The sequence below is a fragment of the Vicia villosa genome, unplaced genomic scaffold, assembly GCF_029867415.1.
Source record: "Vicia villosa cultivar HV-30 ecotype Madison, WI unplaced genomic scaffold, Vvil1.0 ctg.000025F_1_1, whole genome shotgun sequence".
In the NCBI taxonomy this organism is placed as follows: domain Eukaryota; kingdom Viridiplantae; phylum Streptophyta; class Magnoliopsida; order Fabales; family Fabaceae; genus Vicia; species Vicia villosa.
Window position 1 is genome coordinate 1,321,454 of NW_026704957.1, and position 20,805 is coordinate 1,342,258.

The following is a 20,805-nucleotide window of genomic DNA, read 5'->3' on the forward strand; positions in this document are numbered from 1 at the left end:
AAAAACTGATGGAGAAAACAATTCAATGCATTTTAACGATTGACTATATAAAACTGCATAAGGGACCCAAATTTTATGACAGAAAATAAAACTAATAGGGGTGGCAATTGGATCCATTAAGCTAAAATTCATCCAATCAATCCATCAAAAAATACATCAAATCCATCCACCAAATAAAAAATAAGTTAATGGATGGATTAAATCCATCCATTTATATACATGGATAAATCCAATTCATCCAACACATATTGTTAATCCAATGGATTATTTTTATTTTATAATTTAAATGTGTTTAAATTATTTTTTAAAATAATAATAAAATTTGAAAATACAAAAAATCGAGTTTCTTCATAAAATTGAAATATCGATTTTTTTCCGAAAAAACAAAAAATCGAGTTTTTTTAAAAAACCAAAAATCGTATTTTTTTTTAAAAACGAAAAATCGAGTTTTTTCGAAATAACAAAAAATTGATTTTTTCGCAAAAACATAATGTGAGTTTTTTTTCGGAAAAACGAAAAAACCGCGTTTTTTTTCAGAAAATAAAAAAAAATCGAGTTTTTTCGGGAAAAATGAAAAAATCGAGTTTTATCGAAAAAACGAAAAGTCAAGTTTTTTTTCAGAAAACCGAAAATATCGAGTTTTTTCGGAAAAACGAAAAAGTCGAGTTTTTTCCTGAAAAACGTAAAAATCGAGTTTTTTCGGAAAAAAAAAACAAAAAATCGAGTACTTTCGATTTTACAAAACCTGAGACTGCGATTTCACGTTGGTCACGGGCTAGAAAGAGAGGTGCCAAGGTAATTTTTTTCATATCATGTGTATTATTATAATGTTATTGGCTAAAAGACTAGTAATTTGTTTTGGTCTCACCTTTTGTTTTCCCTTAAATAACAGGTTGGAAAGGGTCTATCTAAGGATAGGAAGGCTCGTAAACTTGCTTTGCAGCACTGGCTAGAGGCAGTAAGTCACTGTCGAAGCTATATAAATGGCTTACGCATAAGCACTTATGTTGCAAACGCTTATTTAGGTTGTTTATGAAGTAGGACTTTAATCTATTGGTCTCTCTAATTGGTTTTCGACTTGTGCAGATTGACCCTCGACATCGCTATGGCCATAACCTCCAATTTTATTATGTTCAATGGCTACACTGTGTTAGTTACCAACCTTTCTTCTATTGGTAAGATTAGAGATTAAAGAATTTGGCTTTTTTTCCTTTCAAAAAGGAAATTCTAACCAAGCCAATGAAATTTAAACCTATCTCCAAATGTAGGCTTGATATTGGAGGTGGCAGGGAATTCGGCTCGGAGAGATGTTCTAGATCAAAGCTTCAGCAGCAATGCATCAAATATTTGGGTCCAGTGAGTTTCCTACTTCCCTTTCATATCAAATTTTCTTTCATCTAGAGTGTATGTAGCACCGACACTTTAAATTGAAGGTGTTTGGTATCCGACACCGACACGATGCATATGGTTACACTCAATTATATAAATTTATCAAACAAATATAAAGTCCATGTCTCAGTGTCGTGTCTAGTATTTATGTCAATGTTTTGAAGCTCCGAAGTATTAGATAACTTAACTGTCAAGTAACAACTCATAAAATTATTTTTGAAGGAGGAAAGAAAGGCTCTTTTACAAACACACAGGGATTCCAGTTGAAAGTACAAAAGATGCTAAGTGGATATTTGTACTTAGCACTTCCAAGACTTTGTATGTTGGTCAAAAAAACAAGGGCACATTTCAACATTCAAGCTTCCTAGCAGGCAGTGCCACATTATCTACTGGTAGATTAGTAGCCGAAGACGGTGTTCTTAAGGTATGAACGAAAGTGAAATAGATTACGTCTTTTTTTCTGTTTTGTCTTTGTTTCGCATACTGACAGTAAAATATTTCAATTTCAAAGGTTGTTTGGCCTCATAGTGGACATTATCTCCCAACAGAAGAAAATTTCTAGGAATTCGTGTCGTTTCTTAAGGAGAATAATGTCGACCTTACAGATGTACAGGTAAAAAGAATGACAGTGGCATATAGTGTAGAATATATCAATTTAATGCATACTTTGATTCACTCTCTAATTGTCATTTTTCTTATATCAGAAAAACCCAGAAGAAGATGACGAACCAGTGAAAACGAACCAGAAACATCATTTTAGAGGAAAATCTTCAGAGAAGTTACCATCTAACATCGAAACCGAAAGTTCAAGCAGCATGTTATTCGAAGAGAAAATCGAGTACATAAATGAGGATCCATCCGCTGATTCAAACACCAATCCACCGTTATTTAGATTGTCGAAACGGCTAGGAACAAAAATATCTAGACTCGAAATACAGAAAAGAGACAATGTGACAGACATTTTCGAGTCAGTATTGGCAGTACATCGTCCAACTAGAAAACTATATTCACCACATTCAGACTCAAAACCATATTACGGTTACGAGACAGCAGAAGAATCGCTTATCCAGGAAGAAGACTTCATGGTTTCAAAATCGAACTTGTTTGTTGAGGATTATGACAACGAAGAAGAAAAACTTATTCCAAAGGAAAAGATAATGAAGAGAATAGATTCACATAAAGGAATGAAATCATATCAACTGGCGAATCATTTATCGACGAAATGGTCAACAGGTGCTGGTCCTAGAATCGGTTGTATGCGAGACTATCCAGCAGAGCTTCAGTTTTTCATCTTGGAACAGCAAAATTTGTCTCCAAGAGCAAGAGCAACAACGCCATCACCTCGGATACCGTTGTTGTCTCGATTCAGTCCCCACGTCCGTTCTTTTTCAGTTTCTTTAGTAGATGAAGTATCATTAATTAACTAAGGGATGTTACTTCTGTTAACCGAATAGAATTTTTTCGTATTTTAATGTCGCTCTTTTAACCCAATATACAGTTTTTGTAGGTCTTGAGGTGGTGAGTGAGGGAAACAAAAGAACTTTGCATGCATACTATTCTAGTTCCAAAATGCTAAGAAGTTTACAATCTAGATTTGAAACAATAGCAAGCAACATGCAAGTCATATATGACATGTGCTATAGTTATGGAGAAAATTCCTTTGAGAATTGCTGATTTTTTATATATCCCTTCTTTCAAATATGTATTTTATTAATCTTATATTCATATCTACAATGATATGGTGTTGAAGTAGAACATATACCTCGACCAAGTAGTTGTGCATAAGTTGTTGAAGAAAAACATGTGAAACTCAATGCATTCAGTGTATATATTTTAGCACATTGAATCAACCACTTACAAAGTTATAGAGTTTTAACAACTAAAAACTGATGGAGAAAACAATTCAATGCATTTTAACGATTGACTATATAAAACTGCATAAGGGACCCAAATTTTATGACAGAAAATAAAACTAATAGGGGTGGCAATTGGATCCATTAAGCTAAAATTCATCCAATCAATTCATCAAATCCATCCACCAAATAAAAAATAAGTTAATTGATGGATTAAATCCATCCATTTATATACATGGATAAATTCAATCCATCCAACACATATTGTTAATCCAATGGATTATTTTTATTTTATACTTTAAATGAGTTTAAATTATTTTTTAAAAAAATAATAAAATTTGAAAATACAAAAAATCGAGTTTCTTCATAAAATTGAAATATCGAGTTTTTTCCGAAAAAACAAAAAATCGAGTTTTTTTAAAAAACCAAAAATCGTATTTTTTCGAAAAACGAAAAATCGAGTTTTTCCGAAATAACAAAAAATTGATTTTTTCGCAAAAACATAATGCGAGTTTTTGGAAAAACAAAAAATCGTATTTTTTCGAAAAACAATAAAAAATCAAGTTTTTTCGGAAAAATGAAAAAAATCGCGTATTTTTTTCAAAAAATCGAGTTTTTCACTGGAAAAACGAAAAAATCGAGTTTTTTCAAAAAAAATGAAAAAATCGAGTTTTTTTTTTGGAAAAACGAAAAGTCGAGTATTTCCAGAAAAACGAAAAAAATAAAAAATCTAGTATTTTCGACATTGCAAAACCTGAGACTGCGATTTCACGTTGGTCACGGGCTAGAAAGAGAGGTGCCAAGGTAATTTTTTTCATATCATGTGTATTATTATAATGTTATTGGCTAAAAGACTAGTAATTTGTTTTGGTCTCACCTTTTGTTTTCCCTTAAATAACAGGTTGGAAAGGGTTTATCTAAGGATAGGAAGGTTCGTATACTTGCTTTGCAGCACTGGCTAGAGGCAGTAAGTCACTGTAGGGATGTCAACTTGCCTCAATTAGCAGGGATCTCCGTGGGGATTCCCCGTTTGGGGCCCCAAAGACGGCGAATTTTTCCCCGCGGGGACGGGGATGGGGAACAAAATCTCCATGAAGACACTTCGGGGACGGGGGTGGCGTAAATATCCCCCGCCTCGTGGAGTCCCCGCCCCGCCTAAAGTAACATAATGTCCTTAAGTTTTATATAATTTTAAATTATTATGGAAGTTTATTTGTCATTTCATATAATTAATCTTATACACAAATTTAAAATATATATGTATTGTTATTAGAAGAGTGAGATATAAATAATTATTTCAATTTTTTTTAGTTTGAAATTTTGGTGGTCATGACACTCAATATTATAGATTAAATATTGTTAAAACAATATATTTATCATAAAAGAATAATTTATAAATTTATTGTGGTTAGTTTTTTAAGCTTTTACTATTAATTTGATTCAAAATAATAAATAAAAAATCATGTTTATGAATCTCTGCATGAACCATGGGGATCCGCGGGGATGGGGATGGGGGACAAAATCCCCCCGTAGTGGGGACCCGAAGTGGGGATGGGGAATAGATTCGAGGGCGAGGATTGTGATGGGAATGTATCCCCCGCCCCCGCCCCGCCCCATTGACATCCCTAAGTCACTGTCGAAGCTATATAAATGGCTTACGCATAAGCACTTATGTTGTAAACGCTTATTTAAGTTGTTTATGAAGTAGGACTTTAATCTATTGGTCTCTCTAATTGGTTTTCGACTTGTGCAGATTGACCCTCGACACCGTTATGGCCATAACCTCCCATTTTATTATGTTCAATGGCTACACTGTGATAGTTACCAACCTTTCTTTTATTGGTAAGATTAGAGATTAAAGAATTCGGCTTTTTTTTTCCTTTCTAAAAGGAAATTCTAACCAAGCTAATGAAATTTAAACCTATCTCCAAATGTAGGCTTGATATTGGAGGTGGTAGGGAATTCGAGTTTTTTTCGGAAAAATGAAAAAGTCGAGTTTTTTACGGGAAAAACGAAAAAAATTGAGTTTTTTTCGAAAAAATGAAAAAGTCGAGTTTTTTTTCTTCAGAAAAACAGAAAAATGGAGTTTTTTTTCAAAAAAACAAAAAGTCGAGTTTTTTTGATAAAAACGAAAAATTCAAGTTTTTTCGGAAAAAACAAAAAAAATATTTCAGAATATTTAAATTATTATTTTTATGAAATTTAAAAAAAAATCAAAATTAATTATTTTTTGGATGGATATCCATCCATTATAAATTTGTTAATGGATGGATTGGATTGAATTTTTATTAAGAGAGTTTAATGGATTGGTTTGGTCCATCTATTAACGATTCAATCCATATCCATCCAATCCATCCATTTTGCCACCCTTAATTTATACACATGACGGAGAATCCTAGGCCACATAATTTGTAGGTGCAATCGTAGCCCTTCAAAAGTTTCGGCAAAATTCATACCGTTTAAAAGAAAAACCCTAAAAATGAAACTACCAGAAATTTCGGTATATCAGAAATTCCCAATACACGTAAATTTGAAATTTACGGTATCAGTAAATTTGAAATTTACGGTATTCCGTAAATTTAGCAGGGGGTACCAGAAATATTGGTTGTACCGGAAATTTTAAAAGTGTACCGAAAATTTTGTCCTAACGTTATTTGTGCTTCATTAGGAGCATTTCTCGAATAAAAAAATGGGAGGTGCCATATATAATTTTATATAATTTTATGGGTGGCATGTTAAATCTTCCAAACCTTCTATAGGATGTCTTCAAATGAGCGTTTTTTTTTATAGTTTATGCATTTAGAACGGCAACTTGAACTTATACCAAAATTTTTACGAAAACTATGCTCTTTTTCTTTACATATTTTTTATCGATATTTTTGAAAAATATATTATCCTACATATATTCTTACCAGTATTTTTGAAAAAATGTAATATCCTACATGCATTTTTATCAGTATTTTTGAAATTTCCAATAAAATAATACATGCATGCCAGCAATTTCAAAAATTGTGTTAAAACGCGGATACCAAATATTTTCAAAAATGTCCGTAAATACATAATCAATAAAATTAATAATATAACTAATTATATTAATTAAAATATATTATTAAATAAATATCATTATAATTAAGATATAATAATAATATTAGCTTAATTAAATCAATACATTATTTTTATATAAAATTAATTAAAAAAAGTATTACAAAATTAAAAATTTATAATTAATTAAATAAAATTATTGAGAAAATAAAGTATTTGATTCTTCTAGATTTTAGATAATAATATATACTATTTTTGGAAAATTAAATATAAAATATTGTATTTTCCAAAAGAAAATTTTGCATAAAAAAATATTTTTTAAAATCTAGTTAAATAAATTATTTCTTAATATTATTTTTTAATTCATTTTCTCAATAAATATCTTAGTAAGTTATAAATTCCTCAACTTTTAAATGGAAACCATTTAATTAAAATAGACAAAGATAGTATATATCACGACAACAATTTTAGATAATAATTAAGACGGACAAAATTAAAATTTATAAAATTAATTAAAGAGAATATATAATTTGAGGATTAAATATTTAAAATAAAATAATTTTTTTTTGAGATTTTGATTAATTCGGATATGCATATCCGATTTAATCAATATCTCAAATTTCTCAAATTTTGGGATTTTTTCGGATACGTATATCTGAATAAACTTCTGACAATTTTTTTTGGGTGTTTTTGGATATGCATATTATGCATATCCAAATTAACCAAAATCTCAAAAAAAAATTGGGTGTTTTGGATATGCATATCCAAATTAACCAAAATCTCAATTTTTTTTTTGTGTTTTCGAATATGCAAATCTGAAGGGTATTTTGAAGTTTTTATGAGTGTTTTTCACCTTATATGAGTGTACAAAAAGAAATTGTCTTATTTGAATTACAGTTTGGACCATTTTTGTTTGGATTACAAGTTAGACCATATTATATATATATAAAAAAAAAATCTCCCTTATAAGGAAAATTTCCGGTACAACATACTGAAAATTTCAGTTATAAGGAAATTTTTGGTACATTATACCAGAAATTTTAGTTAATTTGAAATTTCTGGTATACAGAAAATTTCAAATTTATGGTATCACAGATTTTTGCTTGCAAAAAATATCGAAAAATCCGGTAAGTTTATCAAAATTTCCGGTAAAAATTTACGGAAATTTTAAAAAAACGGGTATTTTTTCGAAATTTGAAACATATTTTTTTTGAAAATTAGTGACTTTAGGCAAGAGTATAATGGTAAAAGCATAGCTTTGAGGGTGACATGTTTAATTTTATGGGTGGCATGTAGATTCCTCCCCATTTTGATTGAGTTTGATTTTTCTTCGATTGCAAAATATAGAGATTGGTTGGATAATTAGGACGTTAATACCCTCTCCAAACTTGTCCGGTTTATTTTATTATGTACTTTATTATTTAATTTTGATAATTTAATTAAATATATGATCAATATTTTTATATTTATTACTTAAAATATTTAAAACGTATGTATGAATTTTTTAGATTATTTTATATTTGTAATTTAATTTAATTTAATTTAAAATAAATATTTTTTATTAAAGAAATCGATTAATTAAATCAGTGTTTTAAAAACCGGACAGACCGGTCGGTGGACCGGTTGGACTGGAAACTGGAGGGGTCACTGGTCTGGTCTGATTGTTGGACCAAATATGTTATTGAACCGGTGAGAATCGGTCAAAACCAGTCAAAATCGATGAACCGACGATTTTAGAAAACCGGTGGTTCAAATGCATTCTCTTTTTTTCGTTCAAAACGACGTCGTTTTCAAGATATTTTTTATAAAATATATAATTAAAATATAATTAGACTTTATTCAAACGTTATTTGAAACAACTTTTCCCTTGTTTGCAATAAGACTTGGTTTAAAATTTATTTAAATTTATATTTTATATTATTTTATTGTGAGTGATGATTATATTTAGAATTTGAATGTAAAAAATAAACATGTGAAATTATGATATTTTAAAATTGTAAAATTTTGTAGGTGTTGTGATAAATATCGGTTTATTCAATCAATAATTCAATGGTTCAACCAATAAACCACTGATCCAATACCCTCACCGATTTAATAACCGGTCTGATTTTTAAAACACTAAATTAAATAGATGGTGTGTAGCGGAATTTGAGATGGTTTTAAATTTTAATTATTCATCCCCATTGGAGTTGGAGATCGTGACAGGGACAAAGACAATTTATTTCAGAATTCAGATTTAAATTTGAGTTTAGATGAGATAAAAAGTATCTCCAACCAGCCTCATTGCCACACCTATTCAATGAACTCTCCCACTCCACGAGATTGCCTCAATATATTTTATATCTTGGCAAAAACTTAAAGTCCACTATCGAAATTCTATTTTTATTCTGACCAACTTGAACTTTGTGCTTGGCCCTAAATAAAAATTAGGGTTGACCAAGATAATTTAAAAAAAAAAAAAAAACAATTGTTATTCCAATAAAGTCATTTCAACGGTCACATATTTCTATCCGACAAAATTGATTTTTAGTTTGTTGGAAATAAACAAAATATTTTTGAAAAGTGTTTCTAATATATGAGGGTGAATGAAGAACAATTTAAACAACTTATGTGATGAAATCTTAATGTGAAACATCTTTCAATATATTGATTGATTCAACAAAGTGTATATAGCACGTTTGTTTAGCCAAGTCCTCATGTTTGTTACAGCTAAGTCCTATTCTTAGGCCTTTCCAACTGCAATCAACTATGTTTTAGGTTGTAAAAGTCTATACAAAGATGAGACTTAGCTAACTTATTGATTAAGTAACCAATTAAAATACATTTAAAATACAGTTCATTAACTAACTCTAATACTCTCCCTCGAATTGGAGGTTGATGATTATGAACTGTTTGATTCTCGTTGCTTGGTTGGCAAGTAGTTTTATATTGATCCTTAAGAGATATAAAATGACACCTTGCCAACAGAACCAACTTGGCGGTGTTGCAACTCTATATACCATCTCAGCATGTTGTTTGAGTAATTAAAAGAGTATTAATACAAATTTTGCCCATGACCAAGAATTCATAATTAGATTTTAACCCTCCAGACTGTTCAAATTAACTAATCTATCAATTTTTTAATAACCCCCCAGCTAGTGTTGTTATCTTTCCAGAGGGATGCAGATCAATAAATATATAATATAGATGCAATTACAGCATTATCTTGCATGGATGCAGTAAGCAAATTACTTTAGTATGTGCCTCCCCCCCAACATTAGACAAATATATATTTGAAATCCACCACAGAAACATTATCAAATATGTTATAACAAATGCATAATCCACTAGAGTTCACTATTTTATAAACTGTAACATAACAAGAAGTACTGTAATCGTCAAAACTGAAAATCAAAGTCATACATACTACAATAACAGAAAACAAACAAAGGTCTATAAAGAAGTACTGAAAAATGAACCTAATATGAGATTTCCTATAAGGCTAACAACATAACTTCTGAATCCAAATCCAAACCTTCCTCCCTACATATCATCTAATAGTTCTGTGAATAATCAAAGCTCAACGGTTGACCAAATGGAGCCTGCAAAGAAAAATTAAGGCATATCAGATGCATGAGTATAGAACATCTAAAATAAGAGAATTAATAGGGAAGAAAAAAAAATCCCTTGCCGGGAGGCAAATTCATCCACAGAAAAAATAATCATCCATAAAGTGATTCCTTTAATTGGACAACTCATTTCAACTTTGTTCAAGAAGCAGTGATAAAAGAAAGAGAAAATAACAATACAAGCTGGTTCTTTCATTAAATGCATATGCTAGTTTTTCCCTTAGATAACCACCATATCATATCAAAAATCACTGATATTTGGGATTAGAAGATAGTTAAGTAAATATTTCAATTGTTTTTTTTTATTAATAAAGCAAAGGTCAGTGGGGAATCATCGGGTACCCTTTTTAGGGAGTACACTCCTTAGATAGAGCGCATGTTGTGAATATTGGCGCTATAACGGAGCAGGAATGAACTGTGGTGGGATGCTAAATCCTAATTTTCTGCATTTTGAAGCAGCGGTGGCTGCAAATCAAAGTCAAATAGTAGCAAAAGTGCCCTTTAGAAAGGCTGTTTTACTCAAGTTGCCCTACCTCTCTTACTTCCTAGTAATTCACAAAAAACAAAGACAAAGAAGAGAAACTCTATTCTACTCTGCATTTCTTACAATTGCAAAGAGCAAAAGTAGCACTAAGACTCCTTGTCTATGGCGACTGTGGAGGCATTTTCTGGCAACTGTAGTTGTGTTTGCGACAACTGGCATGTTCAAGTTCAGGTTCTCTACCCTTCCTCGGCTTGGTTTATAGGTTCATACGCTGTTTTTGTATTTGTGTATGCCAAGTGGAAAGACCAACCAGCACCCAAGACAATAGGCACTATGCTCTGATAGTGATGATTCAATTTAGACACTGAGCTTGTTATTTCAAATGTTTTTATAACTTGAACAAGTAGTTATGTTATATTGGGCTATGCTTTTGAAAGTAAGTGACAAATAATAAAGGTAAATTATAATTATCAAGTATGACTACTGTTTTAATTGGTTTTTTTTTTTATTTCACTGTACTGTTGGGATTTATATTTCGTATACTGCATGTATTTTAGGGGTCATCCTCTTAATATCCGCTATACCACTTCGGCAGTTCTTGGGTTGGGCAATTGGCACCACTATCCGAGCTTATCAAAGCCTATAACCAATACACGCTAGATATCACAATTTTAGTGAGCACAGTCAGGGAAGTAGGTACAGTTATGGTGACACTCATGAGTCATGACTAATGATATCACATATCAGGAAAATTCATATGAATCTTGAAAACTAAAACTTCAATACACCTCCCCATAAAATATGAATAGTGCAAGTTGGAGAAAAAAATAGCCTAATAATCTAAATCTATAATCACACTGTTACAAAAGGCAAGTCATTCCAAAAAACAATTCTAAACAATCAAAATGGTTAACCCAAAACACCTAGGCAATTAAAGAAATTATTAAATTTATTGCAAGCATGTCAATGTCATGGTATTTGCGGCTAATACAGAAATCACTCATCAAACTCAACATGGTAAAAAAAAATTAAGTGAAATGAATATGGTTTACCTGGTAAACAGCATGTCTAAATTGGTCATATGAATGTGCATACATCATTGTAGGACTTGGCCACTGTAGGTAAGCACCATCTCCAGATGCTGGATTCAATCCCGGGGTACAAAAAGGGCTCATTATCGGAGTTGAGGGAGGTCCATATCCAAGTGAAGCCTGAGTTTGTGACATCTGACCCAACTGATTAAAAGTAACGTCATACTGAGCAAATGAAGGTTGAGCTTTTGGCAAATTAAAGGGCACCAAATTAACTGCAGAGGCTGAGAGACTCCTAGCATACCTGAACCAATAATTAAATTCAACCTTATAGTAAGCCAACTAATATATTTAGACCCTGTTTGGAATCAAAATTTAAATAAAGTGCTTATATCAAATAGGTGCCCATCACATAAATGTTGATGTATAAACTATTTCTATAACAAAAGATAAAGTAAAGTCAAACAGTTTCCATACAAGTTATAAGTTGTTTTCATAAGCAATCGTGAAATCTTGTGGGTGTGTCATAAGTAGTTTCCATAAGCTATCCCTATAATGCACTGACATAAAACACGCGCACAAGACACGACACTAACACATCTACACCGATAATAATTTAAGAAAATGAATTGATTACCATGTGTCAGCGTCGTGTCAGACACCAGACACACCTTCAATCAAACAGTTTTCATACAAGTTATAAGTTGTTTTCATAAGCAATCGTGAGAGCTTGTGGGCCTGTCATAAGTTGTTTCCATAAACTATCCCTATAATGCACCGACACAAACACTCACACAAGACACGACACTAACACATCTACACCAATAATAATTAAAGAAAATGAATTGATTGAATGTAACATGTGTCAATGTTGTGTCAGACACCAGATACACCTTCAATCAAAAGTGTCAAGCTAAAACATAGAGCTCTCCTTAACAGTCTCAAATATTTGTGCCAATAGCCCAATAAATAAATTCAAATAAGTCAATCCAAACAGGCTTTTAAAGTTTAAATCAGTACAAATGCAACAACTACAAGATACCAACAGAAAAAACAGAAGATGTCTCTAATCAGTAAGTTTTATAAATTATAGAATCAAGAGTTTCATTTAAATGCCAGCAAGATAAAATAAATTTCATTCTTGGCTCTTCCTCTTCTATCTCTCTCACAAAAAGATAGCTTTTATTTTTATTTTCACTTATACAAACACAAGACAAAGTGTAGCACAACCAAATGGAAAAATAACGATGTACTTGCAATTATGTTACTCATTTTCAGAAAGTTGTTAAGGTACATAGATAAAACTCACCTTCCATAGCTACGATCATAATCTGGATCACTTCGATCCTTTTCCCTATCTCTGATAATGGCAACTCGAGGATAACTATTATCCCTCACACTAATGAATCTTTCAGAATCAGTCATGGAGATTTTGCTAGTTTCACTCTCGTCCTTGCTCATTAAAGAACTTCTCCCATCTATTGGGACCAAAGTCGGGGTATCACCTGAATCAAAGCTTGTAGAGCCATTAAAGATACGTGCTCTTGCCCGATCATATTCCTCCTTCCTCTCTTCCACGCTTCTTAGAGGATTTCCTTTTCTAGCAGAATCATTGGCTCCATTCAAACCAGAATTATGAGGCCTGGGTCGAATGACGATTTTTTTCTGCTCAGATTTCTCACTGTCCAACTGTTTTACAGGTATTTCAGATAAGCGAACCACAGGATACTTGCTTTCAGGTAACTTTCTGACCAGAATTTTACTCTGCCCATCTAAGCCATTATCTTGAACCATTGTCTGCATACTGTAGTGTTGAGCAACACGATGTGCAGCCAATCTGAGATAAGAAGAAGGGAAATGTTGAAACTCAAAATGCTGTTGCTCAGCATTATTCAGAAATTTTTGGATATCCAGCTCCATCCGCAGAACTAAAGATACAAACAAAGTAAAAACACCAATTAACAAAATGCCATTATACAAGGAGAAAAGTGTAAGAAAATAACCAAAATATAACCAGAAAGGGAAAATTTTAAGTAAAGCATAGTAATCACGAAATAGCTCATTTATTTTCTTATAAAACTCCTAATCCAACTACCCAAGGACTACTGGCCTAAGCTTGTGAGTTACAATGATAACACATTACACAACTTTAAAACTCAAGTAAACAATACATTATACATCTAATCTAATCCAGGAGAATAGGTGATAATAGACGTCTACTGAAAACAACTCAACTAGAACCTCAGGTTGCATTTGTCTTACATCTGCTATCCTGGATCTTAACGTAACAATTTTCTAGGGTGCATATTTATATACATGCCTAAATTTAGTTTTTACACAAGAAGTGATTTGATGTAACCAGTAACCACGTCATGTAGACGTCATGTCAGACTCCAACACTAACATGTGTTAGACACCAGATAAGCTTTGAATCTGAGAAAGGTAGCTTATGAGCCTAATGATTTGCTCCAGCAGTGCGAACGAATCTTAATATAGAGACTAACAACTTAACAAGCCTAATTTTGTAAGCCATGAAATCAAGGTACTTCTGCCTTCATCATCCCTAGCTATTCCTTCAAAATTTCATTGCATAAACATTCAAAATTCAAAGCCTAAATTTTATCCTTTAAAGAAGCATATTATCTTCAACAAACCTAGGGCTAAGTTTCACATAATTAACCAAAAACAAATTTGCATAAATTGAAACACAACGCCCCCAATTAATATCCAATTAACCCAAAAATTACACATCAAATTAACAGTATCAATCTCAAATCATCACAACAACACACAAAATAACAAAACCTAATCCAGATCTGACACGATTCAAACCAAAACCTAAATCACTAAAAAATCAAAAACGGTCAAAGCAAAATAGGGTTAAAGAAGAAACTAACTGGTAAGACGATGACGAGGGTTCTGAAGAGCTTCAACCAAGAACGGGTCAACCATTGACTCCTTATCTTTGAACCCAGAAACTGCATCGTTGGAGTAACAGGATGAATCCATATTTTTTTGGGGATTTTTGGTTTCACCCAAAAAGGGGAAAATAAATATAATTAAAAATTAATAATTATATTAATCTTGTTCTTCTTTGTTTCCTTCCCTCTAATAAGGAGGGAAAGGAATAATAAAAAGGTCAAGAAGAAGAAAAAGAAGAAAGATAGGAGAAGGATTTGTGCCTTATAAACATGGACGAAGAAAACACAAGAATAAAAAAAATATTAATATTTCTCAACGTTATATGTTGTTACAAGTTGTTACAACGAAGAATACAAAAGGGTCACCGCATTATCTTCTTTGTACGGTTCGGTTTTCTACAATTCCACTATCACATGATATATCAACGATTTATTTCCACACGTCTCTACTCTTTTTTTTTTTTCCTTAAAAAATATAAAATAAAATAAAATATCCTATAATATTTGGTTTTATTATAGATTTAATTATTGTGAAACAAATTATTAATTTAGACAAAAAAGACAGAATAGTTAGTTCTCTTTAACTTTTGTTGGAATTTATTTGATACAGTGTATTTGGTTAAGGTTTTTAAAAAAGAAGTTATGGTAACATCATAACAAGAATATTATGATATTTCATCAATAAATTTATAAATTATAAATAAATTTTATAGTATTTTAGTATTATAATTTATTTTAAGATCAAAACATTATTTGATATTAATTAAAAAATTTATAACGTATAAAATTAATTTTTTAATTTAAAAGTATACATATTTTGATTAGTTGTCAGATTTTAGTGGGTAGATTTTGAAAAATAAACAAAAATTAAAAGTACACATTATCTCACACAGATCTTTAATTTTTTTAAACTCTTTCAAAAAAAAATTATTTTACAAATGCAAAAAGAAATAAAAACAAAATATTATTTAGATAATAAAATTCCACTAGGATCAGCTAATAAGTGAGTGATGATTCTAACATAAGGCTCCGCTAATAATCAATACACTGCATCATTAGCCTCATGTTTTGCTACATAGTCAATACAAACATTCTATTCCTTAAGAGTATGAGATAGTTGAATTCGACATTCTCTAAAGAGAAACTCTTTAATATTGTGAAGAATCGTGTCAAAGTAATGCAAACTATTAACAAATTCTAAGATCATAGTTTGCATCACAAGTTCTCAGACGTATTGGAGTTAGAAAAAACACATCAGGTCTTTGATGCCAAGTTCTCAGGCCATCTGCAATTCATTATATAGCGTCATTAGCTCAGCATGATGGATGTTGGAATAACCAATATTACCCGCAAAATCTTGAACCCAAGCACCGTCAGCATTTCAATCAATCCACCGAAATCCAAGACGTCAGGATTACTGAGGCTACTATCATACATTCAAAATCACATTACTACCTTTGTGTGTATTTCACATAATCGTTCTTGTTGGAATGACATATTATACTTGGGAAAACATTTAGCTAACACATTAGCATTATTCTTTGTGATAGGTTTCAAAGTATAAAAATGTATCACTTCATTTGCAAGACACACTTTGATCCTAGTGCCCCATAACCAATAGCAAGCAGTCAAAACGATAGAGCCATTATTGAAGCTATCTAATCCAATTATATAAATTATCCTCTCAGAAGAATAAGGGGTCAAGAAGCCAATAGATGTCCAAAAGCAAATAGCGAATTCATAGTCTCTCATGCAGTGTAGAGTCGTCTCAACTTCCTAATTGCATCTAGGACAGAGATCCGTTTGGAGCATACCACGATGACACCACATCGATCTAGTAGGAAAGGAGCGTACCACGATGACACAACATCGATCTTTTAGGAAGGGACTTATGTAAAGTCGTTCAAAAGAAGAATTTCACCTTCTCAGGAGAAGGAATATGCCACACATACTTCCAATAGTAATTGTTTGTTGCATTTTGAACAAATTATTGTATGTTGAGCCAATTATAACCACCTCGAGCAGTATAGATATCATCTAAATTGCCTTTCCATGTTAACCGATTAGGCCCCAAAGAATTCAAACAAATGGGAAATGCTTTCAGAAGGTCGCAAACAATCGGACCAATATTAGCATATGAAATTCTGGTGAGTCAGACTTCTGATGTCATATGGCATGTTAAGACATCTGATCCACCATTAAGAACACAACAAGGTATATACTAATGTAAACAGAAAAGCTGAAAAGCAATAGACAACACACATAATTGTTTACCCAGTTCGGTGAAAAACACACCTACTCTGGGGGCACCAAGCCAGGAATGAAGTTCACTATCAACAGCATCAATTCGAAGCTAAACAGTCCCAGTTTACAACTTCTCACTTAATCACTACCCAATTACCCTTATACCTAGATCCTCTATAGATATGGAATATCCCCATCCCACTTCCTATCACCGCAGTGATGTTGTACAGTTCTCCAGTCCCAGAAGCTGTAACAACGACCTAATCACCAACATTCTAAGCACACAAACAAACATAACTTGGAGTTACTTCAAAGCTTCCTCCAAGAATAATACGCCTCTTACATACAGGCTTCAAGGTGGACATTAGAACTTCTCTTGCTTCATAGCTTCGAGAAGAACATACGGTGACCTTCCCACACCTGGGAGGTTCACTTTTCCTATCCCTAATGGTTACATCTTTGATAAATTCGGCTAGCTTACTACCTATGTTATAAAGCTTATTTATATAACCTATACCCAACTTGATTTGTGCCTTCAATCACAGCTCATCAGCTGTTACAAATTTGCAAAAGATTTTGCATAAAAATAGGAACAACGTTATGTGTTTTCTAGAAAGTCTCAACATCTTCCATGCTAGAATCTATGCTAGAAACGCTCCAAAATATTTTCCTGAAAGTTAGGACTTCAATCATTTGTTTCCTAAAATGTCTCCGCAATTTTAGCTGCTAGAAACACTCCAGGATATTTTCCACAATCTTCTCCATGAAAATAGTGCTTCAAATATTAGATTCCTAAATATTCTCCGTATTTAGTAACTAATCAAATATCTTGAAATCAAAGATAAAAAATAAATACTTTTATGCTTAACTTGAGCGCCACATAAGATTGCATAATATTTCAATAATATTCTGCATTCTATTAATTGTTGAGTCCGATCCAATTAACAGTTAAGTTTAGGTGCGATGTCGAATGGCTTGCATAGGACATCTTCTTCGACGTGTTGTCCATATATTGAACCATTTCAAATCAACATGTTCCTTTGTCAAATAGAACTTCCACCTGCTTTCTCTTACAAGTTACAAATCATTTCTAACTGATTGCTACTATATTAGTTTTACCTAACATAATGCCAATTCAAATTATAGAGAAACAACAGTATATAATGAATTGAAGTTCCAACTCTCATCCAAGTAAACATCATTCACTCGCATTTCCAGGTCATATATATCAACATAGAGAACCTGCTCCACTAATTTCCTGATCCTAGACAAGTTTGAAAACAAGAAAGATGAGTTCCCATCCCCCAATCTAAATACAAAGTCATTTTTAAGAGCATGGAGAGTTTTCATAATTTCATTCCAAGTAACTTATCCTGATTTCTTTTTATATTAAGGAACGTTTCCTCACTAATGTAATTATGCTTTGAAGCATGAACCCATAGGGAATCACAATTTCATTAGAGACACCAAATCGGCTTACCCAACATAGAAATATTAATCTCTCTCTTTCTGGATCCCAATATCACCCAGTTTTTTAAGCTTAGTGATTTTATTCCAGCCAATGAGATGCACACCAAAGTTAGAATTACCTTTTCACAAAATATTCCTAGCCATTCTATCAATAAATTCACAAGTTGGCTGAGGTAATCAAGCCACCTGCATATAATAATTTGGAATGGACTTCGGGACTAACCTTACAAGAGTCAAACGACCAGCCTTGTTTAACAAGTTATGTGCCAGGATGCTAACCTCTAGATGATTTTGTCCTTTAGGAACTCAAAGTCCTTATGTTGAAGATGACCATGTAACATAGGGAAACCCAAGTACTTCTCTAGAGTAAGAATTTGCTTGGTACCCATGATAAAGACAATTAAATCCATTTTACTCCTTTTAGTGATAGTATAGGATAACACTTTTGATTTAGCAACATTCATTATTAGACCATAAAACATGGAAAAATGATTCAAGATATAAGAAATGATCCTTGCACGAGAGTTAAAAACCTTCGCAGAAAAAAAGAACATCATTAGCAAAAAGTTAATGCGACAGAGAGGGTTCATTATGAGATAACCTGACATCAACCGTCCTAATGATTATCTGCGACAAGAATTCCATGCAGATAACTAAGAGATAGGGTGAAGGGGGGGTCACCTTGACATAAACCTCCAGTCGAAACAAAATTTGGTAGTCGTCTCCCATTCCAAAGAATAGACATGTAGAAGCTAGTTACGTTGTGCATGATCAACTTTATAGTAATGGGTGGAAACTCGTTTTGCTTCAAACAAAATTCCAAAAAACCCAATTAACATGATCATAGGCCTTTTCAAGATCTATTTTGAAGAACGTGTCATATTTTTTCTTTTTAGATTTACGCTTAGAATGAATTGCTTCTTGGAGGATAATGGCATTACCAGGTGTTCCTTTAACAGGAAAAAACTACTCTAGAAGGGTCCAACTATTTGATTTAGATAATGACATAATTTTTTAACTATAATCTTTGTAATAAGCTTGTAAATAATGTTGCAAAAACTAATGGTCCTGAATTCCTTAAAATTTTGGGGGCAATCCATCTTAGGAATTAATGCGATAAGAGTCTCAGAAAGATAGGTCTGAAAGCTACATGTCATCAAATCATCTGTTATAAGTTAGACTATATCATCTCCATCTATATTCCAAATTTGTTAAAATAAAATACCTTGAAACTCATCAAGGTCAGGCGCATTGAAGGGTGCATTTGATTCAATGCATAAGTAACTTCTTTCCTCGTCACATGTTGAGTCAAAGAGTGTTGGGCTTCTTCAATAAGGATCAGAGCCATAATTGAGTCACCCATACGAGTGGGAAATAGTATCATCATTGAACCAAACACCATTGGGAAGATAAAATACGTGGAATTTATTTCTCTTCCGCATGATTACTGTCTTAGTATGAAATTTTTTGATGTTATGATCTCCCAATTTAATCAATCATCTATATCCTTTTGATACCACTGAATCTCCTCTTGCTCAAGGATCTCATCATACGCCTGTTAAAGCTCCTGTTAAAGATAAAATAGTCTTACCTAATATATTCTATCCAAAGAGCGTTGGACACACCTGTGTCTCTTCTCAACATTGTTTTTTTTGCTGATATTGCCAAAAGTTTACTTATTAAAAAGGATAGAATTGTGTTGCACACTTTAGAGACAAGTTACAATGCCCTCAGGAGATTTCCCCTATAAGTCTATACTATATTAGAGTATTTCGAATGAGTGATCCAAGCTGCATCAAACCTAAAAGGATGCGGCTTGCGGTCTTAGAAGGGAAGGTCACACCTAAGGAGAATGAGGTTGTGATCAAAATGAAATTTACATTTATCAATGGCCTATTTCAAGTGAATTTCCCATTAGTTATGTATACTTTAATTAAATTACATTTATCAATGACATTCGACAAAACAGCATAAACCAAACTACTAAATTAGAAAAAGGGTGTGCTATGAATGTTAACATAGTTTTATGTCATAAAAATTAACGAGTTTGAGATAAAAATATTCGAACCGTTGGCATCCACCATATGGTAAATCAACGCCTCTTAAGCCCTAACTAATTCTATCATTGAGGCAAACAATAGACAATAACCCTTCGAACAATTCTTTCAATTTTCATCGTAATATGCTCTCCAAAGAGAAACTCTTTTTAAAATATAAAAGGGTGTTAAGTTTGAATCCCATTCAAATAAGGATTTTTGTGGTTTCACAGGATCCAACTGCATGAGAATCGAGAATGAAAAGCTTGTCCCCCCTTTTCCGCCACACTATTTGATCTTAATAATGTAGGTTTTTAAATTAAGAATGAGTAATTGCACTTCTCTTACCCTTAACTATTCAATCTGAGAATGGACAACTAATGTATTCTTAGGTTGAACAAGGTTCTATGGTCGGTCTGCAAACTCTAGATATTAAAGGCGTCCTTACGGTGATCTTATAATTCCTACGTGGTGGAGCCGGTTGTTATAGGCTAAATAAAAAATTTACAATTATAAAAATGAAGGTTTATACAACATCATTTATAGGAATATGGCTCAGTCAGATAGAATTACTAACATGCAACAATATATCTAAATTTCAAAAGGCTTTCAGAATTTTTTCTCCCATTATTATTCATGCTATACTTTTATCACTTTGTATTTTGATATCATCAATAGATCATAACAACTTATTGATTTTTTTTATAATGATTGATTATTCATTTTA

The 20,805-nt window shown here is 32.2% G+C and overlaps 1 protein-coding gene and 1 pseudogene across 1 annotated transcript; one reads left to right on the forward strand and one right to left on the reverse strand.

Annotated features, from left to right (window-relative positions):
* Window positions 1–570: 570 nt before the first annotated feature.
* LOC131622183 (IQ domain-containing protein IQM6-like) lies at window positions 571–8,587 on the forward strand (annotated as a pseudogene).
* A 1,000-nt stretch (window positions 8,588–9,587) lies between these two features.
* LOC131622223 (uncharacterized) lies at window positions 9,588–14,617 on the reverse strand. Its single transcript, XM_058893247.1, has 4 exons — window positions 14,305–14,617; window positions 12,717–13,335; window positions 11,429–11,711; window positions 9,588–9,865 (listed from the first exon to the last, which is right to left on the reverse strand). The coding sequence occupies exons 1-4, from the start codon at window positions 14,414–14,416 to the stop codon at window positions 9,818–9,820; spliced, it is 1,062 nt and encodes a 353-aa protein (XP_058749230.1). The 5' UTR covers window positions 14,417–14,617; the 3' UTR covers window positions 9,588–9,817.
* Between the last annotated feature and the right edge of the window lie 6,188 nt (window positions 14,618–20,805).

What these genes read in the sequence shown, in the direction of transcription:
- LOC131622223 (XM_058893247.1), bottom strand. Translation starts at nt 14,416, where the DNA reads ATGGATTCATCCTGTTACTCCAACGATGCAGTTTCTGGGTTCAAAGAT. An exon ending in CCCTCGTCATCGTCTTACCA is followed by an intron (nt 13,336 to 14,304) that starts GTTAGTTTCTTC and finishes TTGTATCTTTAG; the next exon opens with TTCTGCGGATGGAGCTGGAT. An exon ending in TTAGACATGCTGTTTACCAG is followed by an intron (nt 9,866 to 11,428) that starts GTAAACCATATT and finishes TTTTCTTTGCAG; the next exon opens with GCTCCATTTGGTCAACCGTT.